Consider the following 27,300-nt stretch of genomic DNA (forward strand, 5'->3'; position numbering starts at 1 on the left):
AGAAAAGGGAGAGAAACAGCTTCTGGGCAGAGACCTCTGAGTCTGTCCACTGCTTCCCTCTCAGCTTCTTACCTTTGATGTAGACCCTGGGCAAAATATTTTGGAAGGGAGCAGCATGCAGCAAATCACAAACTTCTTCCTGGGACTGAGGCAGGAAGAAAGAAAGATAAAGTAAGTTAAAAAATACCTACAGGGGTTGAGTGTAGGGCTCAGGGGCCTGGGCAACACCACAACAATTCATACTACAGCACCTATTCAAATCCAACCCAGCTCAGTAGTAACTCCAACAGTTTAACCTAAATGAACTAAAACTGGAAGAAATACCTCTCAACTTCAACCAGGAAGTTTCCTTAAGTTAAAGAAGCTACTTCCTGCCTGTACAAGGCCAGAGATCTGTATTTATTTTCTGCCCCATTTACTAACACTGCAAATAAGAGGGCATAAAGAACACGGAGGTTTTGGTTTCATCTTACGCTGATAGCTTCCTGCTGTTTGTCTTTACATAGAGTGCCCAGATGGAAATTACCCTTTGACTTAGTCATTTTAGGATGTGTACATGTAAAATACACCAATGCATGGCTCTATTGCAAATAGGTATATAATGAGTTGGTCTGAAATTATTTGGTTGGTAATAGAATGTTCTCAGCTAGGGATATCAGACCACAATCCCGGTGGCATAGTCACCAGGGCTAATACAGAAGTCCAGAGAGGAATAACATCATGAGATGCCACCTAAGAGAACGCAAGCCGATGCACTTGAGAAAAAATAATCCCAAACACAGATGCACAAGAAGGAGAAACCTAGAAATAGGCAGGTGGAGACTGAGGAGCGATGGCCGACAATACACTGTATACGAGTCTGCAATGGGAAACAGCAGCAAGGAAACCAAAGCTGTTTAACACAGAGGCATTGCGTCACGACAAGGCATTAGTTTGCTCCTGCAGAAGTCCAGTTCTAGCACATGCTTCAAGTTCTGTGCTTATTGTAGAGATGTAGACACACCTGAAAGCAGGTCATGACAGCAGAGCAAAGATATTTAGGGGCCCAATGGAATGACTCGGCTGGGGCTGTTTGAGATGCACGGGTGGATACCCGACCTTCCAGCCAAGAGGGAGAGGACAGTGTAGCATGGAGCTGCAGGAGGCTGTACTGGCACATGGATGCTGGAATGAGAGCAAGTTTGTGGGAGTGCAGTTTGTGACACAGTGCTGGAGGGACAGGAGCAGACCGGGGTCCCTCTGTGGGCAGAAAGATGCTAATGCTAACAGAGTGTGCCTGTCACCTTGGTTATTTTGTTTCCAAACACTATTTGTTCCTAGGCAAATGCTTTTTCACTGCTGTTTCTCTCTGCTAAAGAGAGTATTTTCACCATTTGCAGCCTGCATTCACCTGGTATCTATCCTAAAATTAGTCATGTTATAAATACAACTCCTTGCCAACACCCATTACCTAGAATTCTGCTTAGAAATTTAGTCCCAAGCAACCCCTCATTCCTCAGATTTAAACAGTAAAAACGGGGTAGACAGCAGCAGACCGCACATCTTCACTAGAGCAGTCTCTGCCAGCAAATGCCACCAGCCTTAGATCATTCTGACAGCTATGAAGATAACCGCATTGTAAAAGCAACTGCTTCTGCTGCATAAGAGCTCCATTAGAGGGAAAACCTTTTAATGTGATAGCTCTACACATCTGACATCTTCCAGCGAGTGAGAACCGGTGCCCACTGCGTGCAAAATGGCTTTATATTCTTAGTCTATTCCTGTGTGGAAAATAGGGGATTGGAGAGGGAGAGACTTTTTGGCTTGCATGGAAAGTGGGCAGAAGTGGACTTTGATGGGCAACCTTCCTAAAGGGACCCCAAATTCTCACCATCTTCTTTTCTTTATTTTCTGCCATTCTAAAATGCCAGTGCCCTGCTGAAGTACAGCTCCTGGGACTGCAGGAACATTTCTGCACTGAAATGAAGGATTTCTAACAGAATCCACCATGTGTCCCTTAAGTGTCCATTTAAAGATGGGAGGGAAAAGGCAAACGCAGTACATCCAGCATAAAATCCAACATTGAGAACAGCAGAAAGCAGTGACGAAGCCACAAAGGGAACAGAAACTGCCAGGATATAGCTGCCGACTCTGGTCATTCTATAAAATAAAGCCAAGCTGCTAGGTGATATACATCTCTCTAGCTAATCTTACACAACTATTGCTCACTGAATACGTTTGATACATCCTATCTGGAACTAAAAGTCTCTATATCTGGGGTTACAATGGCAAAGGCAAGGGCAGAAATACCCGTTTTGAGAACATGCAGAGATTTTCAGTTTTCTCTGTGCTCTATGGTTGGAAACGTGGAGTCTTTGAACTTCCTTCTAGTTTTGCTCTGAACAAAACTTTCTGAGTTGGCTTGGAAATCCCATCTTATGCTAGGGAAGTCTTTCTGAAATATTGCTGGAAAAACTTCAAAAAACACCCCTGTCAAAACCATTATGACATCAAATATACATTTTTAATATAAAATTGTGTTAGGAACTCACCTCAGTTAGCTCTAGGCCAAAGTGTGAGATAGATTCATTATAAAGTGTATTTATTGCATGAAAAACTAGAAGCTAAGAAGATGGGTGGCATGCAGCCACAGTCTGCTCCATACAAGAAAAAGCAACACATAGGGAGCAATTACAAATCAATTCATCTAAGGTTTCAGTAAAGATAAGTCAGAGGAAATTTATCATCAGCTCTTCTGAGATTTCTTTCCTGTTGGATTGCAGTATTCCCTATCACCATTGGAATCAGGTTTGTTTCATTGCACTGGCAACCTAAAAGAGCAAAGGGCTCAAATCTACTTCTTGCTGTACATACATGAATGTAAAAAAGTACAGATCCCTGCCACATAGAGCTTACAATCTAGAAATAAGCTCTAGCTGGTTTTATTTCTGAGAAGGACAAACAAGGGGCAGCTTTGGGTCCAGGAATCAAATCTAGATCTTCCAGTATTCAGATTCTCCTCCAGCAGTCCCAGATGTCAGTGACCAAGTGCCAATACACCATCCATGGACATGCCCACAGACCCCAATAACACAGCCTTGGAGAGACCCTGAGCACACAAGAAGCTGGGAAGTAACATTCACCAAACTCTTCTGTTGGAAAACCCACTTCCACACATACCCTTGAGCTGGCAAGTTCAAGTATGAGCTGTTGTGCAGGGGGTTTTGCCTTACCAGAGCCTGCTCGATAAGGAGGCAGAAGAGAATGGCATTGCCCACTTCTCTGAGGCTCTGGAACACATCAGTCTTCAGCTCTGCGTACTCAATGATGTCCTTCAGCTGATGGTGGAAAAACTCCAGGATTCCTTAAAAGACAAGGAAGGGCAATCAGAACAGTGGCAGCAGAATCACCCTTGATAACTTGGATAAAATGACAACCAGTGCCTTAATCACAAGTTGCAAGCTGTAACTGATAAACTTATTTATGGAGACTGGCACTGGGGAGAACTAGGATGCAGTGTCTTATCCTGCTTTCAGTAACCCTTGGGAAATAGGGGGCAATTCATATGAACTCCATGGATTTCCTCATCAGAGGAAAAAGAGATTCAAGACTGTAATGGATGTTTTGGTGCTGGCTCATGTATTCCAGCCAGAGTTTCCCATTCCATCTCGATGGCAGGCTGCAAAAAAATCTGTGTTAACTAAGTAGAGCTTTTGAAAAATATCAGTGAACCCACAATAAGAAAAGCTTACAAAATCCTGAAAACAGAACAGAAGCTATCGGCAGACGTTCCCTCATCAGCCATCTGCGTGGTCAAAGGGAGATTTCCAACAGGAGATTTCCTGGAAAAATTTCCTATACCTATTCCAGTGTCAATAGCAAAGCAGCTGAAAGTGTGTCCCAGCAAGCACGGCTGCATGTTGCACTGGCATGCCAGATGCCAAACCCTGTTTAATTACTAGTGTGTGCCTGACTCAATGCTGTATCAACACACGGGTGAGCTCTTGCTCAAGCATCTACCTGGGGCACCCACCTGGAGAGCCATATTCATGTCTTGGCAAGCGGCATATCTTGGGCATTACTTCAATCAGAGTCTTCACATACTGCAGGATGGTGCCTTGTAGCTGTCAGAGAGAAAGGGAGGTTAAGCTGGAATGATAGCTTCTCCTGGGGTTAGCTTTGAAAGAGACTGGTTGTGGACGGGTCCACATCTGACAGTACAGGATGGAACTTCAGCTGGAGTTCAAGAACTTGCTTATTTTGGATTTCACTCAAATATAAAATTCAGACTGAGTGTATGGAATTAAAGAGCTTTTACAGCTTCCTCCCAGATAATCAATCACAGCTGCATGGACTTTTGACTTCAAAATACAGCCTGCTGTGTTTGCATTGCTTGCAGCTGAAATCCAAACAAGGCTCAGTCTTAGATCCAGCTGGACTTGTGCTCCTAACACAAAAAAACATTTCACCAGAGCTGCCATAGGAGTCATTCCCCAGAACAGGAAATGCTCCTTCCACCTGACCAGTAGATACTTGGAATTTAAACAAGAATTTACAGGTTTCTGAAGATCTGATGTTTTGAACTAATACGGAAAAGAGAAAAGAATATTTCTTAGTTAAAAGCGCTTGCTGTCATTTGGAGTTTTACACCTGCATCCTGGAGATACATTATGCAGGATTATGCACTAAACACTATTTACCCAAACATAAAATCTTTGTCTTTCTGCTGAATGATGTCTGATCTTGCACACCAGCTACAGCATTTTCAACTAAGCGACACAAGTTACATCTTCAGTGACTATGGTCCTTTACAGTAGGGAGACTGGATATGCACTTGAGGTTTTCAGTGTTTTACATTGCTTTGTGAGACAAGTTCAAAATGTCATCATTGCCATCAAACCAGAATTTAGATATTTATAATGAATGAAGATTGTCTTTCCAGTAAAGCAAGGGTTGTAGCTGAAAAGCATACCATGAAAACCTATGGTTTTGCACACTTCCTCCTCCCTTTTTAATGCTCGGTATTGTTAGTGCCCTTAGGGAGCACATGGGATCATTCCCCTCTGGATATCACATTTTCCTTCTGAAAAAGAAAAGAACTGGAAAGCAGATTGGGCTATTGGCAGCCTGGCTTCAGAATACCTGATAGAAATGGACAGTATGGCTTGAATAAGGACTTGTCTATAGCAGGAAATTTCCTATAAAGACTGAGAAAGTTGGTTTCATCAGTTTTGCTGCCTGCTCTTTGCCTTCCTGCAGCTCTCCAGGGTATCACAAGGCAGTGAGATAGAGTGCTCTTGTGCTATCACTGAGCATGAGCACAGGTCTTGAAGGTGTCCCAGACTGCAACACAGGCAGTGCTGAGGGACCATGAGCACCATGTCCCACCTGATCACTTCCCAGTGGCTTTTAGCAAAGCTGCATGCCAACTCCACCACCCTCAGATGTAGGTGGCTGATCACAGCACTGGTGGAAACACTCCATCATCCCACAGCAATCAGTGGGATTCCTCAGCAACAGTGAAAATCAGCTGTCAGTACAAGTGTTTCAGTGTGAATCAAGGGACATCAAGGTGCCCAGATGTAAATACCCTGAACCCAAAACCCAGGCTGACCATCTAAGCTAGGCCACTCAAGACATCGAGGTTTCTCCATTGCCAGGGTTAGATTCATAATTACCAAGCTCTTGACGATCTTCAACAGCTCTTCCATGACCACAGCAATGCCTTGATAGCCAAGAAGCCTGCAGATTGTCTTGAAATGAGGTGGCCCCACGAAGTTGCGGTAGGAGCTGTAGATGTGACTGTAGGCAATGTTGAGAGGCTGAGAAATCAGAAGCACAGTGACACAGGACAGTTAGACAGGAGCATTTACCAGACATGAGCAATTCCCTTATCACAGTGTTATGTTCCATCACTTCAATTAATTTTTAAGGCAAAGAAGGAGAAATAATAAAACCCACAACAATTCCCATTTCTTCTTGTGGCAAAGAGGAGATTGCTTTTTTTGCTATGTAGTCAGATATATTCTAATCTCAGCGCACTGTCAACGTCACAAGGTTTCTTATCCTGCTGTGTAGTAATGGCACTTTCAATTCCAAGGTAATTTACTCTTTCATACATTCCCAATCAAGGATTTCAGTCACTGGCCCTTTGCTTCTTCAAAACCAAATTCTTCTCTACTAAAATGAAAAGCTTTATATACATGTAATCAGGCAGATTTTTTTTTTCCTATGGGCATTTGCTTTAGATGAGGCTCATTAATAACAACAGGAACTGCAGCATCTGAGCTTAAGGGCAGTTGGAAGAGACACAGCAAAAATCCTTTTTGCATCCTGCAAAGCTCTGTATCAGTCTCTGTACTTAACAGGCATTCCCATGGGACTGTGCAAAAGGCAAGAATCTAACCGTGGTCTAGGGAGAACAGCACCCAGGGCTCTCCCCCTGCCAAATTTTTAGTGGCAGAAAACAAAGTTGTTTCCAGGAATGTGCTGTATCAGTGTAATCTTGGAAATGTGGAAATTGCTGCAACATTTTATCAGTGGAAGATTTCTAGGATCCATTTAGTGTGAGGGAAACAGGAGTAGGGGGAATTAATTCATGTGATCTGCAAAAAAAACATAGGGAAAAATCAGATTTAACTGAAACACCACATGCTAGGCTTGGGCTCTGCAGCAGAAGTGTTTGCACCACGATTCAGCCCAGCAGAGAAGGGCTGCGGTTTCCCCCCACGACATCTATAACTGCAGCCCCAGTAAACAGCAAAAAAAGCCCATTCCTGAAAAGATTCTGGCTGTAGTGCCTCTTCCAGCAAAACACAGATAAACCCTTGGTTCATGCTTACCAGAACTTCCTTAAGCAAGGATAAGAAAACAAATCAAACTGTATCCAAAACGCACCATGACTGTTTCTTGTGTGAGCGCCGCACAGTAAAGGCACACTGCACACTCATGCAGCAGGGAGCTTGCATCCCTGCAGATACCGCAAACCCCACTCTACAGGGATGTGATTCCCTTCACTGCCAGTAATGGAGCCAAGAGAGCGGAGATACCAATGGGTTAAAGAGCTTAGGGTGAAAGGGAGCAAGTGTGAAGTAGTAGAACAGGGCAAAATGTTGTCTCTCCTCCAACACTGCTGCAATACTGAAGCTGAAGGCTTCCCTTGTGCTCCAATTCTGACTCACTTCCTTGAGATTTACTTTAACACTTCATTTGAGTTACTAATGAGTTACAAAGTGAAGTCATTTGCTAAGAATCAGAAAAGCACTTTATTTTGCTCTCAGATACAGAATCTCAGCAGACTGATGTACTGATTGTGCTTTCATAGTATGGCCAGATGCTTTAATCAATTAATTAATTGTCCCTCATTTTGTTACAGCCCCAGTGCTCTGGTCCAGTAGCTTATTGCCTACTATAATAGATAGGCACACTGCTATGTGAGAAAACGAGCAATAGTTTATGTCTTGAAAAGTGTGTCTATTTTAACACCAGGTAATGCCCAGCCTGGAACATTTTCCAAATGGCCAACACAATCATCCCATAGGGAAGCCAGTCACCTGCCCGGGTCCCAGCCCAGCCATGCTACATGTTGTTCTGTTGCTGTGGCTTTTGTACTGACTCATTCCAGCCCCAGATGCCCCCAGAAAGTGTCGTGCTGCAGTGGTGATGACTTCTCACACCTTCCTTCCTTGCCTCCCTGTAGACTTCTTTACCCTGTTGCTCCCCCACAGTGAGCACACCAGCAGCTTGAATTAAGTATCTCCATTTCAGCGTGCTCATGAACCCACATTCATTTCTGGAAGCCTCTTTTGTACTCTGAGGCTAGGAGAAAGGTCTTCTGTCTGCAAATGCACCATGGCCTCCCAAGATGGGCTCCCACTGGCATCCAGCTGTGGAGGAACTGGTCAGATTTCCCCCATAATGGGGCTGACATTTCGCTGTATGGGTAGCAGGCAGCGGGTGCTGCTGCTCTGCCACCCACATCACCTCTTAGCAGGATAATGGGGCTGGAGAGCAGCTTTCAAGTGGGCTTTTCCCTCAAGTGAGGGTCTTGACAATAAGCCTGATTGGGAAAACACACATTTTAGGACGTGCATTGGCTGCAGACAAGCAGGATTCATCCCTCCCTGTCTGCAGGATGAGGTTGGTTCATCGAGCTCTCTGCAGAGCTACACAGTGCATTAGCAACAGGCTCGAGTCTAATAATAATACTCTGCCAGCAATTAAAAATACAGCTCCATTTAAGGGTGAGATACACAGCTTGGGATAGAGACTGTGGGATGTAAAAAATGACACCAGGGGGTATTTTAAGACAAAACAGCTGAAGGTACAAGCTGGCTACACAGCACAGCTCGCTCCCCCGCACTGGGCTGCTGCTTCCACCCCTTCAGAGAGCCAGAGCAAAGCCCCCATCTTGTGTCCTGGGAGCAGCAGCTGTCAAAGACACTGTGAAGCTTTGCCCAACCTTTCTTTGGTTTGGGGCCAAATGGGCAGGTTTGGGGTCTGGGAGTAAAAGCAGGCTGAGTTCCCAGTGTCCCACAGAGCCTGGGTGTCCTACTCCAGGTCTCAGGACAGCCATCAGTACTTGGAAGCACATGGGGAAGGCCCCCATGTTGCTTTGGGAACTCAGGAGGTTATAGCAGGGATGCTATGGAGCAGATTCAGCAGCAAATGAAGCAAACCAAAACCTAGTTGTTATTTCCATGTCTTTGAGACTGTTGTTAGCCATTACCTGGACCTGTCTGAGCTCACCTAAGGGAAGGCAGGGAGAGTTTTATCCAATGAAATACATCAGAGAGAGAGATAACAGGCAGATAATACTTCCTATGCCAGAACTCCCTTGGAATAACGAAGAGCTGATGAAAAAGGAATATACTTAGAGACAAAAAAGGACTTACACATAGCCCAAGACAAGTCCAGGCTCTCAGCCAAACTAACTTCAGTGTGACAGCTGAGACGTGTCTTAGAGTGAAAAACAGTTCTGGCCAGAACTGTCAGAGGAGGTTCTCTAAGTCAAACAGCCTGAATGACTTGGTTCCTTCCCCTCCACAAGTAACCTCCAATCTCCCTATAAAGCTTTTACCATATTCAGCTGTATCTACTGGTTGCTAACACTCCCATGCAAACAAAAACACATATTCCCCAGCTGGGATTGACATGTACAATGCAGCAGACATTTATGTACTGTATTGAGGCTGCCTATGTATATTCTGTGTCTCAGGATAATGCCTTGCTATCCCAGCTCCTGATTTCCATGATCTGTATGCACTACTACTTACAAGCCAATGGCCACGGCAGTCCAGGTAGTATAGCCCATGCAGTCTGCTGGAGGGCATGAGCAGCTCCCCGCTGCCAGCTGCAGCAACCACCGCTTCTGAACACCTTTGGGCTGTTGCTGCAGAAAATAGAGCAGCTCCATCCCATTCAGTAACTATTACAAGCTCCCGCAGCATGTACTGTCCTTCAGGTTACATCTGCCTGCATCTTGCTAAAAAAGGGGAGGCAAACTCAACCAGGGAAAGTGAAACAGGGATTTCCAGTGACCCTGGGTCTGGCAGTGCCAAGAAAAACCGAAGCACTCATGAAAATACATAAACGAAGCCAAATCTAAAGCACTTACAGAGCTAAGAAGTGCTAATGAGCAGTAAGTAGTGGGTTGCTCATAATTTTGCAGCTTCTTTGTCAGACACTTGGCAACCTGCTGTGTTTTGTAAGCGGCTGAAAGACAGAAAATGGCTCAATTTTGCTGGCTACTGGAGAGCACTTAGGGTTTGCATCCTATGGTAAGGAGCGAGGGGTCCCAGGCAGGGCCCGGTCCACCTGCAGATACAGGGAACACCAGTGCTGGAGCAGTCCTGGCACTGGCATTGTTTTGGCATCTCCTCATCCTAGGAAATCAGAATTACGAGTGGATGTGAGTTTGATTCCTGGAGGTAGTACCAACACCACTAGGAGCTTTGCTGCATTTTCCTTTGAGAAGTGGTATCGATCACAGCATGCAGAAAGTGGGACCCTTTGCTGGCCTAATCCAGCTATTTCCACTTTCTTCAGTTTCTTCCTGCTAACACATCTTATTTGTGAACAACAAGAATTTCATTTCCCAGCCACTCTGAACACTGATAAACTCAACAACCCAAACACGATAAGAAAGCAGCTTTCTTGTGTAACCCACCTTTCTGAAGCACAGATTTGTATCTTCATCTCTCTCCCTGCAGGCAGGGATGTACTTTACTCACAGCAAGGCACCAGCTAAGAGCTCTTTATCCTCCTGCTCTTGTAAGCAGGACAGAGCCATGTAAAAGGCAGGAAGCCACCTGGGAGCACTTTCATTTCCATCCCTGCCTGTAATTATTTTCATCTCCCAGTTTTCAGCTCGCTGGCAGCCACAGCTCACTCACAGGGATGGACGGGAATACTGATCTTGGAAAACAAACCCAAAACATGCAGAACTGCCAAACAGAAATCAAAAGCAAGGGTCATGTGTCCTCCCCAGGCTTGTAATTGCCTCTCCTGATGCAGTTTGCATCATCATCTAATCATTGTTGATATTCAGAAGATCTTTGAAACGTTGCACCTTTCCAGGGATAACAAAGAATGAGTAATTCCAGACCCAGAACCAACGTTTCTTCTGGGAAAGTTCCTCTCTCAAGAACATTTTGGCTTCAGAGAGCAGTGAGTCACTTGTTCAAAGTCTCTCCTTAGCAGACTCAGTGCCATGTCTGTCCCCTCCTGGCCAAACACTTGAGCTGCTCCCCTGACTGGCACTGGCTTTGCCTCCCCTCCTGCTCTCTCACCAGACTGACAAGGGACACCCCTGAGCAGTCTATAATGCAGGGGCATTCAGAAGAAGAGCCTGTCTTAATCCCATGGGAGTTCAGCCCGAAGTTGAAGTCTTTCAAAACGCAGTTCCTGCTCTCATCACACAGCTTAGGAAACGTTAAAAAGTTAATGGACATTGCTGCAGCATCAGGGTTGAAAATCTGCTGCTTGTGGGTTTGGCTTAAACCAGTAGTTTAAATGTGCAAGAAATCACAGAATTAAAGACAAAGCCCCTCAGTGCTAAACTATCAATGTGTACTGCAGGCCAGGATCCCACATTTCATACCATATGCCAATATGTCTCTAATGCAGACCCTGCTGGGGACCAGTGATGGTCTTGCTGGGGGACTGCAGATAAGAGGAAAAACAGAAAACACCAAACAAGCCAGCAAACAAAACTACCTGGCTTTTTTGGGAGTCATACTTCTCCCAGGCAGAAGCTTTTAGGGATAACATTCCCAAATCACTTGAAGCTGCGTGCCCATCCTTCCGTATTGGTTGCTATGGTGAGGGATGACGGAGCCCCAGACGGGTATAATATGAGGCAGAGCACAGGGAAGGGATTTTGCAGAGGCAGGAGGGAGGAGAGCAGTTGGGAAGAGGGGAAGGTGCTGCCTGCCTGTGGCCACACTGCTCCCCAGCACTGACAGGAGGTAAGTGGCTGCCCCAGCCCTGCGTGGGCTCCGTGATGGGTGCATGTCCTGCACTGCTCTTCATGTAAGAATGGCTGAAACGATCATTGAGATGAGCTGATTCTTGAGTGAATTAGAGGGGAGTTATAGTGAGAGAGGGAGGAAGAGGGGAAAAAGAAACTGGTTCTATTGCATGCAGCTCTGCTTGGAACACTGGGATGGTTGGGAGAGAATGCCGCAGCAAGCTCAGAGAGCACTTTAGCAGTCTAAAGGAGTGATGTACTGAAGTGATTTGTGACTGTTGCTAGACAGTAGTTTGTTAGTGGTCAGTGTCTTCTATCTGGGGGAGAGCTTTGTACTTATTATTCTTGTATTTGTATTTCCCTAAAGGCATTTATTTTATATTTCGCCAATCTTCAGATTTCACATTTACAATCCTGATACTATATTGTGAGATGCTGCAGGAATAGAAAGAGTTTATGCTCCATTAAACAACAAGTAAGGCACAGCAAATGCAGCAAAAACTTAAACCAGTGAATTAATCATTATGCAGCTTTTAAAATAGCATTTAGGTGTAAAATCAAAGTATCTGTTGGCAGCTTCACAAGCTAAACTGGAGATAGCTTAATGATCAGTTTATGTTAATCACACTTGCAGTCTTTTCTATTCCATGGGAAATAAAAAAGCTAATTAAGCTTCCTATATAGACAACTAGTCAGAAAGAAGAGATTTAAAAAACCCAAAATCTAACTAAAGCATAAAGTATGCCTATGTCCCGGTTGTTATTTTGGTTTTGAAACAGGGTGATACATTAGTCCAGGTACCAGCAGGATTCATCTTTTGTTATTTTAGTCATCTAAAACCTAGCAGCTAATCTAAGCTAGGCAGGCACAGTCCTGAGTCCAATCTAAGTGAAGCAGGGGAAAGACTTCACTGATGTCAGTGGCCCTTGAGCCTGTATACAAATGAGGAAACTCAGCCTCTCCCTGCATCTGGTTTCAGGATCACCATGAACATCGAAGTGCACAACATCACTTACACCAGTGCCACCGTCTCCTGGGCCATGAACAACCCCTGTCCAGAGAACTATTACCACGTCATGTACCGCCCCAACTGGAACAGCATCTTTGCTGGCTACTTACGCCAGAACTTCCACCGTGAGGAGCGAGTTCCTCACCCCCTCAGCTCCCTCGTCCTCCACCGACTCACACCATCCACCATCTATGTTCTCTGCATCACATGCAAGAACTCTTACCCCTCCGGCAACCACTGCACCACCTTTCACACTCTGGACAAAAACCCTCTGATTTTTGGCGGCTCTAAGCATGAATCTACCACCTCCATATGGATGGTGAGCAGCCTGCTGCTCCTCTGCTTCATTGCTCTTCTGGCCTACGGCTGCCTGCAGTTCTGGTCTGCACGGTGCCACCGGGCTGTGAGGCTGAAGCATCCCAATGCTAGCTCTGAAGAAGGGAGCAGCTCACGGGAGAGGCCACTGGATGATGGGCTGAGAGAGGAGTTTCTGGAAGTCCCCATGACCACTGTGCTAATGAGGGGCTCCAGCTTCATGAGGGAGAGCCCGTACAGCTCCTCCCACAGCTTTTTTTCCTATAAAACCAGTGATGATAAAAGAGCCATCCTGCCACAGCATGGCCTTCAATGAGAGCAAAATAAAGGGAGATCCTGCTTGGAGAGCCCTGCTTGGTTCACACTGCTCTTTCCCGGCTCTTGCCAACAGGAATGTCTGTGTGTCCACAGGGACTTTCTGTCCCAGGGTAGAACACGAGGCAGGACATTGATCGCACAGAGAAGGATTTTTGTCAAGTGACAAAACCATTCTCATTTGCTGAGGCTTTGTAAAAAGAAACCAAGTCAGGTCTCTGGGAAGGGAGAGGCTCAGCTGACTGCAGTGTCATTACCTAATCTACATCAGTGCTGTAGATTCACTTCAGTCATCAATCATAACAAACTCCACTCAAGTAGATTCACACTTGAGTGATCCTCCACTAGCATCACACCCCAAGCCCTCATAACACCTGTATAAACAGTCATTGAAGCCTGACAAAAGAGGTATTTGCAGAATCAAGTAGTCTCTTTTGTTCACACAACGATTTTAGTAATTCCTATTTTGAACTCACAAATGGGATTCCTGAAGTGGTACCTTCTTTGGGGAGAAGCATTGCTTTGGAGCTCCAACTTGCTCTCCTCTCTCTGCATTTGGGTGGATGTGACCTGGTCTCAGTGCCAACACCAAGCACAGAGCAGTGTCAGCATCTCCTGATATGGTCATATTATGGAGAAGAATATGGGAAAGCAATAGCAAGAGCACACTGAATCTGCTTCTTGCATGGCTTTTTGGTTTCAGACGGCAATGTGACCCTGCAAATTTGCACCCACCATTCTGTTAATGAAGTTCTTGCATTTCTTTCTTCCTAAATAAATACTTCCAACATCTACCCCTTCTGGCTGTTGTGTCTCATTTACTGACCTTGGATCCATAGAGGTAATATGGCTGAACATTGGCTGGCTTGTCCCGCTGGGGTTCCTGTGTGAATGGAATTGCTGTCCTCACAAACCTACAGTGGGCATGGAAGACAGGGAGGAAAGTGGCCGGAGCCTGGTTAGTTGTGATGAGTGCAGATATGGCATGGCCTGGGAGGAACTGCAGCTGCAGGCTAATTAGAAATTCATCACAGGAACTGGAATGCAAACTCTTGCCTTGATCTCTTAGTGGAGTAAAACTTCAATTTAACCTGAGGTTTATTCTCATTTGGGGCAGGCATACCCATGTATGAGCAGCTACCACAGCTCTGCTGCTCAGTAACCCAATCCTCCAAACCAAACTAGCTCTGTTGCTTGCAATCACTGTCTTAACTATCACGTTAATATGCTACTAACATTTTCAAGACCAAGGGGAGCTAGTGGGCTTTAACTTAATTTTAAGTGTAACTCTTTCATCCCATAGGGAATGCAAACCTCAGTGCATATGAATTTAATGTGGCTGGTTTGACACTTTGAAAGAAGAGCAGCGTCTCCAGTGCCCCCTTGTCTTGCTCTTCCTCCTCACCTGTTGGTGGATCCATTGTAACAGTAGTTGGGTAGAAAGTCAAAGTTGAGCTCCCAGAAGACATGGAGGGTGATGCGCCCATAGGGTGCAGACACGTTGTGGTTGGCCTCCCGGAACATGGCATCAAAGCTGTCCAAAGTCATGTGCTTGCACAGCAACCTGTGAGTCAGGCGATTTATTTCCAAGAGCCACTCCAGCTCCTGCAGTACATAAAGCAGCAGCAAATGCAATGTATTACCAAGATGACAATAGAAACAGCTCATTTCATTGCCGGGGAATGATTTTATACCTGCACCCACACAGAACTTTGCAGGTGAGGATGTAGCAAATGCTAAAGACATCAGTTTAACCCAGTGGCCAAGGCAAATTGCACTTCCTTCCACTCAAGAGGGTCCTGGTCTGGTATCTCTAAAACCTGCAGGAAGGAAAATGAGTTTGCTCCCCACTGAGCGCTGCCCGGCTTTCACATCAGAATCCTCCAAAGGTGGAAACTAGTAATTTTACACTGCTTGACTCTGATGCTCCTGTAACACATCAGACAGCAAGTCCTGTACGCGCACAAATGATGCCTCAGCCACCTTCACCCAACAGGGGAATCAAAACCAGGATTTCCTTCTCCCAGATTACAGAACTCTCTTCTGTGAGCTCTGCAAAATCTAACTGCTGACTGTCATATTACGATTTATGCAGACATTTAATGGTCCAGTAATAATGCAATTAAAGTTGCCTAAGTAGAAATAGTAGAGACTCGGCAGCATAAAGGAAGATACGTGGCTGCCTGAAACCTGCTGTAGGTGGGACCTGGAGCAGAAGACAGTTAACTGTATCCATAGCACTGTATCATTCTCTCTATTCATACTCACAGTCAGTTAACAGTTCTTACCACTATGGATGTCAGGTCCTCGCTCTCAAAGCGGCTAATGGCCTGGTCTAACGATTTGTACATCGCTGCTGAGATACGCTGGGTAATGAGCCTGTTCAGGTCAATTGATCTACCCAGCAACTGGGAAAAGGACAAAAGACATTTGCATGTCATATACAGATGCAGAAAAGGTACTTTAGTTTTCTTGTAACAGACACAAATTAAAACCAAACATCTGCTTAAATGTGAAAGTGGTGATGCAAATGCCTCTGTTAAGCTTATCATTACTTAAGGGGGAAGGAAGGAAATGTGGAGCATAACTTCTTTTCCCCTCAGGCCCTGTGCCCCGAGCATGGTGTGTCAGAAACAGGTTCAACCCTTCTCATTCCAGCACCAACCTCAACTGAGCCCAGCACTAGGATGGTAGCCACCAACAAAAGGCTAATAGATCAAAAGCTGTAAGTACTGTAGTCTACTGCTTGCACTGTACCTGGACATGCCTCTGCTTGAGCAGTGTTTCGTAGCGGTTGGATGGTGGGTATGGAATAATCACCCCGTAATTCTTACATTCAGCCCGGAAACGTTTGTCCAATAAAACACTGAAGAAAAGGAAACAGTGTCAGGAAAAAAGAAACACACACTATCAGCTTCTCTCTGGATCTTTTCCAGAGTTGTTTTAGTCTTTCTTTTCATCTTGCTCTGAATGCCAAGAAATTTCCACATATTATTAACTACTTAAACCACTAAATCACAGAGCAGCGGTTGTTATGTGGGAAATGCCATAGTGTTGTCCATCTTTCTTGGCTTTTATGGTTACAACATTCAGCAAGATGAAAGACTGTGCTGAAAGGTATCACTAGTGCCAGGTACTGGGGTTGTCCCACAGGTGTGCTCTCTCCTTGAAGATCTGCTGTGGGAGCATTTGGTTGATGAGGGTGACTGCTCTCCTTCCATAAGGCCAAATCTGATCTAGAGACAAAACTTGCAGAGGTACACTGAAGACTTGCTTCACCTTTGGGGACATGAGATGAGGACTCTCACTAGAGTTCATCCATGTTCTTTAAATTGATAAGAAGGAAATGTCACAAAGGGCCTAGCTCCCTGTAAGGGAGCAAGTGGCTCTGCAGAAGTTCCACAGTCAGCTGGTCTGATGTGTGACCTAAGATACTGAGTTACCCTTCTCACAAGTTCTTCTGCTTTACTAGGTGAGGACAAGTGCATGTTCCTGTTTCCTACAGGTGGGAGGCTTTCACTCATCTGCCTTGTACACAAACAGAAGTCAAGCAAGGACACGTCTTCAATAGGCTCGGTTTGCTTTCCTGCCGCACTCACAAACTGTACTCAGAAAGCCACTTAGATGCCAATTATTTTTCACTTTTAACCATGTCTCCTTGCCACCATTAATTCATTTCCATATCTACTCTGGTCTGACGTGGACAGCCAGCTCTGCGGGACAGGGATGATCTGTTTTGTTGTGTGTACTTGCAGTAGTTATTCCCTGAGGGAAATCTTTTGGTTAACAGCAATTTGGATACAGTGATTATCATCAGTCATCATCAGCAGTAAGGTTCTCTACCTGCCAGCCATCGCTTTATAATAGGCGAAGATCTGATCTGCCAGCTTATACACAAATTGATCAAAGCATAAATTCACCTGGGGGAGAAAAAACAAGACTTTGTGAGGTTGTACCAGCACAGAGCAGCTCCTTCCTACGCATGCAAGATCAATACAGCTCAACACGGAGCTCTAATTTAATATATACATCTATGTCACACTATCTAAAAACTGCACTGCGGTTCTCACGTACCGAAGTTAAACAGAAAATTGCAGCTACATTTCTCTCTAATAGTTTCTGCATATTCTAACAGGGCCTGGTCCCCCATCCTCAATCATCTCTGATTTCTCATTTCCCTCTGATATCTCATAACATCAGATTCTTCCATGGTCCCAGTGTTCGACAGCCTTTGGCTTCCATGGCTCCCCATGGGTACAGAGAAGCTGAAGCCCTCAATCAGCAAAGTCTGTGAGATCTCTGTAAATCCTGATCTTTTGAAAACTTCTCAGTCTGATGGGGTATTTTTTTTGAGGTGCCTATGATGAATTCACTGAACTGCTGGGGGGATGTCAACAGGGCAATGTGACCCCAGTGAGCTATTTCTGTATAGTAAAGATGAAGAGAACTTACTTCAGCTTCAATTTCATCATATAGAAACTGCTTTTTGAACTTGGTCAAGGCATAGTATGCGCTGTCATTATAGAGATCCAAGGGGTACAGTACATACCTGAGGGCAAGAAGACAGATCATGTCTTAAATTGACTCTGGAGCATATCAGCATAAACTGCAACCGGAGTATGCACCCTGCTCATTGCAAAAAGTGGCTTTTCTCTGGCTTCACTTCTATCATTTCCACTCCCTCTAGCCCCTCTTGCTCTTCGTGTCCTTCTGGAAGCAGCTACAACAGATCTGGATTTGAGCTAACTGTGACTTGCTCAGTCAAACACTCCTTCTCTGCCCTTAAGAAAGCTTTCACCCTGCCCTCACTCCACAGAATTCTCTGACAATGTCCATAAAATGGAAAATAAAGTTTTCCTAATGAGGAGGACATTATGAACATAATTACACTTGCATAACAGCAATGCCTCTCAGTACTTATCACATATATGAATAAAAAAAGTGTTCAGGTGCCTCAGCCAGGGCCCACATCCTTTTGGTTGCACATGCTGTCTGACCGCTGCATGCCAATGACGGTACCATCAAGCTGTGCCCATATCCAAATATGGTTTATGATGCATAAGTAAGTGCTAGTAGTAGTGTGCATCTGCTAACAAGGTACTCATATAGTACATATCCATGTGACAGCCAGTCAGGAAACATCTGTTTTTCCTCCCACGTCACAAAGACTGCTCATCACCAGCCTACCCTTCTGAAAACAAAATCCCAAGCCCCAGCACATGCACAGCCCCAACACAGCCCATCAGCTCTTACTCCATCATGGAGGGTTCTTTGGTTTCCAGAATATGGTCCGTGAGGATCCAGGGCATGGACATTTCAATGGGGAACTGGATGCGGCGGCCCATGGTCAGCTCCAGGAAGAATTCCCGGAACCAGAGCTGGGACAGGTCACAGCACTGCTGCAGCGCTTCTGAAATGCAGAGAAGATCCCCCCAGTGGGAGGGCACCCACATTATTCCCATGGGGATGGCAGTGAGGGGAAAGCACATGAGGCACATCCTGCAGCCCCATATTGGACTGGTTTTGGATATGGAACATTTTCATAGGATAGCTCTGTTTTTAAACCCAGAACATGTCCATGCTGTCTGAGCACTTTGTAATGAAGAAAGAAAAGGATCATTCCTTTTGCTCTAGAACTCCAAGGAGAACATTTCATGGCCTGCAGTTGCTCTGGAAGATTTCTGCTGTTCCCAGAAGTTTGTCTGGGACAGAAAGAAAACTCCAGTCCTAGAAAATAAACTGCCACCTATTCCTGTTTTATATTGCTAACTCATTCCTGTTCACATAATGATTATTGCCTAAACCACACCTGAATCAGGCAGAAGTTGGACATTTGAAAAAAATCAAGGAAAATCTTCTGCATATTCAATAAGGAGCAAAGCTGATCTATCTTTGGTTTTCTGAGCATGCAAGAGTTGGATTCAAGCCTCCCCCTGCCATAGCCTCACCGCTGATGTTGAGAAGGTGGGTGAAGAAGAAGGACTGCTTGTGGAACTCCTCAATGGCCAAGACTATCGGCCCATCCAAGCTGCTCCTCAGAGTCTTCTTTGAGCCACTCTTGTCTGCTATAAGGGACTCCAGCATGGTCCGCACCATGTAAAGCTGTGGAAGAAACAGTCGGCATGCAGTTACCACCCTGCAGTGAGACACCACTGCATACAGCCGTAGCGCTCTGCAATAAAAATTAATACCTCTTCCATAAGCTACTCTCTTTCAGAGCTACAAATAATCACACCCAAAAAAAAGGAGGCTTTGGGAACAACAAATTAGGCATCAAAGCAACATTTAACACACAACAGTGTGAAGATTTTGTGGAACAGATCATGGAAACAGCTGATAATCCACAGGGTGGGAGACTCATGTAAGACCCTTAACTCTACACAGGAGATGAATGTTTACATACCTGTGTACTCGAAGGTCCTACTGCTCGTCTTGGGACTTTAATATCAAATCCACCTTTAGGATCCTTCTCACCTCTCAGGCAAGGATCATTTGGAGGCTCTCGACCTCCCTCCCAGTCACAGATCGTCTTCCGAATTGCCTGAAGGACACTGGAATAGGTGGGAGAGGGAAAGCAGTGCTTAAGCTTGATGCTGCTTCAAGATGAAAATATTAACTGGTGTGCACTTAGAGAGGAAAACTGTCTGAGGTGGGGACATACACTGTTATCATTGGGGAATCAGAAGTTACCTTAGATAGAGCTGCTGGCCAAGGTACGTGGCTGGTTGTATACCGTGAGGTGTATGCAGGGCCACATGCTTATAGTGTTACACAAATAAATACACGGGCTTTGTGTTGCACTCAGGGACAGACTGACCTGATCAGAACGTTCTTCTTCTTCCTGACCGCCTGCCTGAGTGGCTCTCGCAGGGTCACCTGGGCAAAGTCCTGCAGGGCTGCATAGATAGTGTTGCGGATGGCTTGATTAAACACGCTCTCCATTCGGCCCATCAGCACTTGCAGACCTTTGATCATGGCAATTACCTGAAGCAAAAATTAAAAATGGACGTATTCGCTATCTTTCCATCGTAGGAAGAGGTCCATAAACCCAACATCAAGAGAATTTGGGACTAAATTAATTCTACTCAAGTAACTTGGGTCCAGTAATTAGGCGGCTGGCTTTTTTGACTGCTTAACTGCTTTACAGATCACAACAAGCTGAGGAGAGCATTTATATCACTAGTTTCTTGCAAATGGTCCCTGTCCCTTGGCAGGCTGTTTCCATTCCTGATCTCTTGACATCTTTAATAGCACATAATCCAAGGAAGATGCACATACTTTACATGTGGATGCACTGTGTGGTTTCCATAGACCTGCATCTGCAGCAGTGCACAGTGCTTCTTGTACGAGAGTACAGAGACAATTCCCAGGAGCGAGTGAGCCACAAAAATGAAGGCGCTATTCAAACCACCCTGACTGTCTAAGGGAAGATGAAGGTGTAGGGGCTTCCCACAGCCAGGCTCACTTGTGTTTGCACAGTGTCTGAATGTAGCTCCAGATCTTGCTCCAGATCACAGTGCTCTGCAAGGCTGCTGCATTGGGTTTGCACGGCAAGGTTTTGGTAGTGGGGGGGACACTACAGATGTGGCTTCTGTGACAAGCTGCTAGAGGCTTCCCTCTGAGATGGACCCACCACTGGCCAAGGCCTAACTCATCAGCGACGGTGGGAGTACCTCTGGCATAATGTATTTAAGAAGGGGAAAAAGAAACCTGCACGGTGGCACCTGAGAGGAATGAGAATATGTGAGAGAAACTCAGAGGTTCCTCTGCAGCCTGTGGCTCTGGGCAAACTAAGCACCATAGGGATGTCAGAACCCTTAATCCCATGGGGATGAGGAACTGGCTGAGTACTGTGAGATGCCCTACCATCCTTTTCCCCTGGCCTTAGGAAGATAGACAGGAAACCAGCCCTGGCTGGTTCTTGCTCTTCTGTAGTTGGCACCAACCTCCACAAAGGCAAACTTCTCTTCACTGGTGTAGTTATACCGTGTGGCTCTCTCATACTCTTCTGCTGTTCCTGGGCAATCCTTGTTGCAGAATTTATCTGTGGGATGAACCAGCTTCCAAGAGTACTAAAGGATGGAAAAGACACCGTCAGCAATGAGTAAGAAGCCAGGCTGGAAAGACTGAAGAGGGCCCTATTCCAGCAAAACACCCCCTAGACATTACTGCAGTTGTTTGACATTCATTTGGGCTTTATTATCACAGTACTGGTTTAGTTTATCTGGGAGGTTAACGGTCATACTGGGCTTTTGACATCCATGGACTTGTGTTGAAATGTGGTTTAAATTTTGCAAATTAAGAATTTCCATCATCATCTGAATTGCAGTTTTAGTTGCTCAAGGCCCAGACTCATCCCAGTCAGCTTTTACTACTTAACCAAGGTGTTCAGGTTAGGACAACAGTCACACAGTCCCCCTCTTAACACTGGACACCCCAATACCTGCAAAAAGTGGTCAGGTCCAGGGTGAGATGATCAAGCTCTCTTTCTACATTTTGTACAGAGGGTGTTCAGGGTCATTAGCTGCCTGATCTTAGCATGTTTATTAATGGCTTAAAGCTAGGTGGCATGAAAGCAAGCTCACCTTTCACAGGCTTTGTTGCATGCCATGTTCATGCTCACCTGGGAAGAGGAGGATGTAACACACTCAGCGCTTCCATGACTGCACTCACCACTTCCATGACATGTGCACTCCACTTGGACAGCAGCTGCAGGCCCCGTAAAGCAAGATCAAAGAGCTCCCTGTACTCTTCATCTGATTTCTGGCTGTCCAGTCCCGAGCCAGTGACCACCTGGAGAAGATCACATCACGTCAGGGCTCAGCAATCTGCTGCAGAGGCTTCACTGAGCCGAACAGCAGCCACAGAGTGCTCTTCAAATCCCAGCTAAAACGAATTCCCCATGACCTTAAATAATCAAGATAAAACTGAGCAGTGCATATATTGTCCCTCAGGAAAAGGGATATAACTTGGCAAGGCTCTTTTTACCCAGGCAGTCAATTTTCTACAGAAAAACGAGTCTGACCTGTCACCTCAGAGCAAATAACTGACTGTTTTCATTCCACTTTCCCATTCCTTTTTGATAACCTAATACTACTGAAATCCTTGAGAGTCCTTTCCTGATTTAAAGATCAAATAAGCATTTACAAATGCCAAAAAAGAAAAGGGTTGAGAATGCTAACAATTCATTAACCTTGGTGAATGAGGATCATACATCTGCAAAAACCAGTGACAGGTTTTGTGCATCAGAGAGGGTGCAGGCATTCAGTAATGACAAAAACTGAGATGCTCTTGTGAACTTTCCTTGCAGCCCTGACCAATAGCTCTGTGTAACAGAAAAGACCCATTTGCAAGTCATGGCTGTTCTGCCACCTGGCTCTTCATAAACACTTAGCTGTGAAATCTTTTCTGCTTCTTATTTTAACAAAGCTGTGGCCAAAGATCAGAAGCTGTTGCAGTAGATCTTCTGGTGCATAGGACTTTGGACCTGCTGGGGCCTTTCATAAGCTGCTTTTTAATGGCTGGATCGAGAAGTGGTTTGTTCCATCTGTGTCCTTCTTCCCTCCTCACTGTATGTCAGTGGCAAACCATACTCCTGCTGCTCTTGTTCTCTCCCAGCCCCATCCATCTAATGAGCCTGACAATGGCAATTCCCTGCTGAGCTTACCTCGCTGTTGCTGTAGCGAGCGAGCTCTGAGATGAAGCGGATGTGGTCATCTCGTATCTGGACCATCTGCTCACAGATGTTGTACTGGGGACTGATGCTGCTCTGAGTGCACGTCCACCTAGGCAAAAAAGCAAGGGTTTCAAGGACAGGACATGGGCTCCACTCAGACACCCCTAGGACAAAGCCTTGTGCTCAGCTGCTCTCTTCAATGTGCTCAAGACATGCCATCTTCAGGGCAAATGTCAGCCTGTGTCATCTCTCCTGTTCCCTGGTGTGTGGAGTCTTCAAGACGTGGTCTCACCTAGCATGATGGGGATGCTTGCCTCACCTTTCAGCCTGAACATCTCTGCTCCATCCACCCTGAAGGCTGCTCTCCAATGCTGGGCTCACCTACCCCATGGGTAGAGATGGCTATTTCCCAGGCCATTGTTGGAGAAGCTTTCAGGGAAGGATGAACTGCAAAGACCCAGCATCATTTGCATCCTTTCTGCTAAATCTAAGGATAATCATCTCCTTAGAGTTCATCCCTCCAGGTCTGAAGCAGCTGGGTCATGCTGCCTTCACCTGCAGGGAAAGAATCTGTAAGAGGCCAGCAAGGGAATAGCCCTCCCACTTTGCTTTTGGTCTGATTCACACTGCCAGCTCAGTGAACAATGTGGAGTATAAATGATGAGCAGAATATGATTAAATGAATGAGATTTTCATTTGCATTGAGCCACATGAACCACGTAACAGTGTAATGACGTCCTAAAAGAAGGCAGCACTCCCCTTCCAAAGGCACAGTCGTATGAAGAAATGGTTCAAATCAGGTCTATTTAATTAAATATCTAATTTTCCCCCATTCTGCATTAGCCACAGATGTGGAACCAGAACGGCTCCACCAAAATGCTTCATACAAGCAAACATCTCTCAGTGAGACCTCATGTCTTACTCTGTGATCACAATGTAAAAGTTCAGATCTTGCTTTCCCTCCCTCAAAATAGTTGTCCATCTTATGATGGATATAGTCATCTTCTCCAATCTAGATTGGCAGTACAAAAGGCAGGTGAGAAACCTGCCTCTGATATAGACATAGACATGAAGACATATTCCTACAGTTAACTGTGAGACACTTGTTGCCAATATCTGTGGTGACAGAAGGTCCTGGAAGTGCTGGCTCATGTCATCCCTCATGAAATCCATCCTCCCACAGTCCCATTGCTTCACTCTTACCCGTTTCAATGTCCTGTGCTCCCCACCGGACAATCGGCAGGTTAGCAGGAATGGCCAGGGCAGCACCAGCCCTCCCTGCCACACACAACCTAGTCCATAGTGCAGAGACAAAGTGCCATGCAGGAAAAACACCACTTAATTCCACTTTCACGGAGACAGGGAGGGAAAGAAAGTGACAAAAAACAATTATTAGTAAGAAATGGGGATTATATGGAACCATCTTGGCAGAATTAGTGTTGGGAGTCCCATGCAATTTGCTGGGAAAGCAAGTGAGTGAGAAGAAACATTGGTTAGTAAGGTACAGCACACAGACCTGGTAAGACAGATTTCAAGACAGACACTAAAACTGTGCACAGGTAAACAGCCCGCGAGCTACCCTGGTTTTGAGATGAGAAAATGAATGCAGCTGCCACACATTCCATTAAAATGTGCTTTCTGAATGATCTGGGATAAAAAGGTGCAAAGTTTTAGGCAATTTTTCCCTTTTAGATTGAGTTTCCACAAATACTTTTTAAATTTGCATTTTGTAGAACTTTAGGGTTTGGGTTTTTTTTTCAGTTTCAATTGAAAACCTTTTGCTCAGGAAGCTCCATCACGTTGTTGCCAAACTTTTCATGAACGATTAATGGCACCGTTCAACCAGCTTTTGGGAGGGCAGGGGGGGCTGTTCCTGGGCAGAAAAGCCAGATCCTCTGGGGTGGAAAGGTTTGAGCAAAGGGGAGCAGTGAGATGAGCCTGCAGGTTAGTTCCTGTCCTGCTGAGACAGCTCAGCTCGGCTGCTTCTTGCAGCCACTGGAGAAATACGACTTTCATGCAATATGGTCCTACAGGTGAAAGACCACTCACTGGTGGAAGCCATCACAACCAGACACAGCTCAGATGGGCTTTGCTTACGTGTGGTTGCAAACACCATTCCAAAGATATCCAAACCTAACACCAATTCTTCTAGCAATAGTTACAAAGTCAAGTGGGGCCACATGCCTGGTACAATCGGACACAACATCTGCAAATTCACCTGAGGGGAGCAGCAGACTGCCTGCAAACCCAGGCCAGGAAGCAGTGCTTTACAACACCACACTGCTCCTGAGCTCTCCCACACAGACTCCATTTCTGCTCTTCTCCCACAGTATTCATTGATTTCCAGTGCATCTGAGCCTATGGTTCAACCCGCTGCCAATCTTCATGAAGGCTGCCTGAGCTACAGGAGACACCCTGTCTGCTGCAAAGGGATCCACTGCTGTGTTCATGCTCTGGAGGATTTTGTCCCTGGGCTCAAAAATGTGGATTAAAATCTCTCCAGAGCAGGGACACACTGCTCGCACTCACACACCTCGCAAGCACTCAGCTCTGACCCATGCACCAGCCGCCTTTCCTTCCTCCTTCCTTCTGCCTCATTTCTGGCCACCAAGCATCCTCCCAGCCCTTGTCAGCAGAGCAGAGGTACAGGCATGCCCACTGCCCTGCCTGCACATGGGGTACGGTTACATGGAGCTTCACAGCTGGCTGCACACGTGCTGAGGGGCTGGTGAGGACATCTGCCCATGCAGGGACAGGGAGGTACACACGTGCACACGGAGCTGGCACACCAAGACTCACACCTCACAGGGACACACACGGGTACCAGTGCACAGACCTCACTCACATCAGACAGTTGCAGCTCCCATGGCTTTCGGGACACACACAGAAGCCAAGAGACATTATGGCAGGCACTCACTTGGATTTGTTCTCCTCATAGTGAGCACTGGTCTTAATGTATCTGGCCAGTTCTATCTGCATATCGCCGAATAAAGGAACCACCTGCAGCTGCTGGAAAAGAAAACAAAAGATGGTTGAAACACAGCAGAGAGAGAGCCTGTGGCCCAGAGCAACACAAGGGACTGCGAGAGGGCATCCTCCATCTCTGGAGCTGTGGGAAGTGTCAGGCTGTTTAAAGCAAGGTGCAAACCTAGACCTGGGGTCATTTCACACCTAGAAAGTGACTGAAAACAATCACACAGCTTTTTCTGTGAGCAAAATCACCCCTGCAAGTGCTCTGGAGCCCTGGACTCACAGACAATGGGCTGGCTATGGCCAGAATGGTTCAGCGCTGTAACCAGCCTTAGGAAAAGCTGTTTTACAACAAAAAGAGAGGAGCATATTCCTGAGCAGGTCTTATTGCCTCCCACCATAATCCTCCAAGAGAGCAGAGGGATCAAAAGCCACCATGCTGGTATTCTGCCAACACACTGCATGGCTCCCTTCAGAGAGAAGCTGCAGGCTGCTTTGCTGCCTGGACTCCCAGGGATACAGCATCTTTCCGCAGGGAGTCAGATGTGTCTTAACATTTCTCCACAAAGAGAAAGACACAGGCGATATAGCATGGTTTTGCTCAACTTTTACATCTCAGGAGGATGTGGATGGAAAATAAATTCCAAGTGCATTGAATATACCCCAAGCTCAAACAGATCCCTGCCCCACTAAACTTTCATCTGCAAAGAAAACTGAACCAAGAGCTACTGACTTTTCTTCAATAAAATATAAAGCTTCAACTTCACCCAGCTACAAAAGCTTTGCCCCAAAATGCAGGGAAGATGGTGGCAAATTCCCTGTCCCATCATCACATACTTCTCAGGCTGACTTCTATGGAGGACGTGTAATGCTGTCATCAGGGACTCCCAGTGGCGCTTCCATAAAAGGTTTAAATGAAGGGGTAGTTCATTTTCACTACTCAAATTCCTGGTCAATCCACTAGAAATTTAATCAGAAGGCAATAAGCAGATGTAGTAAGAGGAGTATTTGGCCTTTTCTTATTGAGTTCTGCTATGCTAGTTTGGAGTGGTATTTAACTGCTTAGGTGAGACCACAGCAGATATTGGAGAAGTGCAAATGGAAAAAAAGCTGGAGAAGAAAGTTATTCCATGCAGTGGAAGACATTTTACCTGATTCACTGATGGCCCACAGCACTTTGCATCTGTTTGAATGCACCAAGATGACCAAACTCTATAGATTACACTGAGGGCTTGCTTTAAACTAAGATTCAGTTGAATTAGCAAAGCTGAACCAGGGAAAAGATGGAAGACAATGAGTGATGACATGATAAATCACCTTTGCAGAGCTGCAGTCCTCAGCAGTCTCCACATTGCCTGGAGGGAATTCACCCACCTCATCATCACCCTGTCCATGAGGTTATGGCATCTGTCCATACTTTCCTATGTGGACATTTCAGCCCTGCTCTCAGAGCTGTCTTCAGGAGATGATGCAAATTGAGTTAAATAGGTCCCCAACTCACTCTGCATGAGGATGCACCAACCTTTAATGAAACCAGCTCCCTGGGCTTGCCCATTCCCTTCCCTT

General features: G+C 45.7%; 2 protein-coding genes across 5 annotated transcripts in view; one reads left to right on the plus strand and one right to left on the minus strand.

Moving 5' to 3' along the window:
- CYFIP2 (cytoplasmic FMR1 interacting protein 2) overlaps window positions 1-27,300 on the minus strand; it is a 54,495-nt gene that overhangs the window by 10,033 nt on the left and 17,162 nt on the right. For 2 of the 4 annotated variants that reach the window (XM_057411904.1, XM_057411905.1), the window contains exons 10-27: window positions 25,682-25,773; window positions 22,756-22,873; window positions 21,762-21,881; window positions 21,035-21,160; window positions 19,906-20,072; window positions 19,492-19,639; window positions 19,037-19,190; window positions 18,342-18,498; window positions 17,541-17,637; window positions 16,932-17,008; window positions 15,846-15,954; window positions 15,377-15,496; window positions 14,494-14,693; window positions 13,915-14,002; window positions 5,658-5,801; window positions 4,013-4,103; window positions 3,213-3,343; window positions 73-145 (exon numbers count right to left, since the gene is read on the minus strand). In XM_057411904.1, the coding sequence (XP_057267887.1) occupies window positions 73-145; window positions 3,213-3,343; window positions 4,013-4,103; window positions 5,658-5,801; window positions 13,915-14,002; window positions 14,494-14,693; window positions 15,377-15,496; window positions 15,846-15,954; window positions 16,932-17,008; window positions 17,541-17,637; window positions 18,342-18,498; window positions 19,037-19,190; window positions 19,492-19,639; window positions 19,906-20,072; window positions 21,035-21,160; window positions 21,762-21,881; window positions 22,756-22,873; window positions 25,682-25,773 (2,212 nt within the window). The remainder of the gene's footprint in view (window positions 1-72; window positions 146-3,212; window positions 3,344-4,012; window positions 4,104-5,657; window positions 5,802-13,914; window positions 14,003-14,493; window positions 14,694-15,376; window positions 15,497-15,845; window positions 15,955-16,931; window positions 17,009-17,540; window positions 17,638-18,341; window positions 18,499-19,036; window positions 19,191-19,491; window positions 19,640-19,905; window positions 20,073-21,034; window positions 21,161-21,761; window positions 21,882-22,755; window positions 22,874-25,681; window positions 25,774-27,300) is intronic. The other 2 variants (XM_057411906.1, XM_057411907.1) reach the window with 2 other exon arrangements.
- On the plus strand, window positions 11,293-13,340 carry FNDC9 (fibronectin type III domain containing 9). The gene is made up of 2 exons (XM_057411908.1): window positions 11,293-11,447; window positions 12,429-13,340. The coding sequence occupies exon 2, from the start codon at window positions 12,436-12,438 to the stop codon at window positions 13,087-13,089; it is 654 nt and encodes a 217-aa protein (XP_057267891.1). The 5' UTR covers window positions 11,293-11,447; window positions 12,429-12,435; the 3' UTR covers window positions 13,090-13,340.

This window comes from Pezoporus wallicus, unplaced genomic scaffold, assembly GCF_028554395.1.
Source record: "Pezoporus wallicus isolate ANWC-B61680 ecotype Strahan unplaced genomic scaffold, APGP_CSIRO_Pwel_v1 contig_6354, whole genome shotgun sequence".
In the NCBI taxonomy this organism is placed as follows: Eukaryota; Metazoa; Chordata; class Aves; order Psittaciformes; family Psittacidae; genus Pezoporus; species Pezoporus wallicus.

What these genes read in the sequence shown, in the direction of transcription:
- FNDC9 (XM_057411908.1), top strand. Translation starts at nt 12,436, where the DNA reads ATGAACATCGAAGTGCACAACATCACTTACACCAGTGCCACCGTCTCC.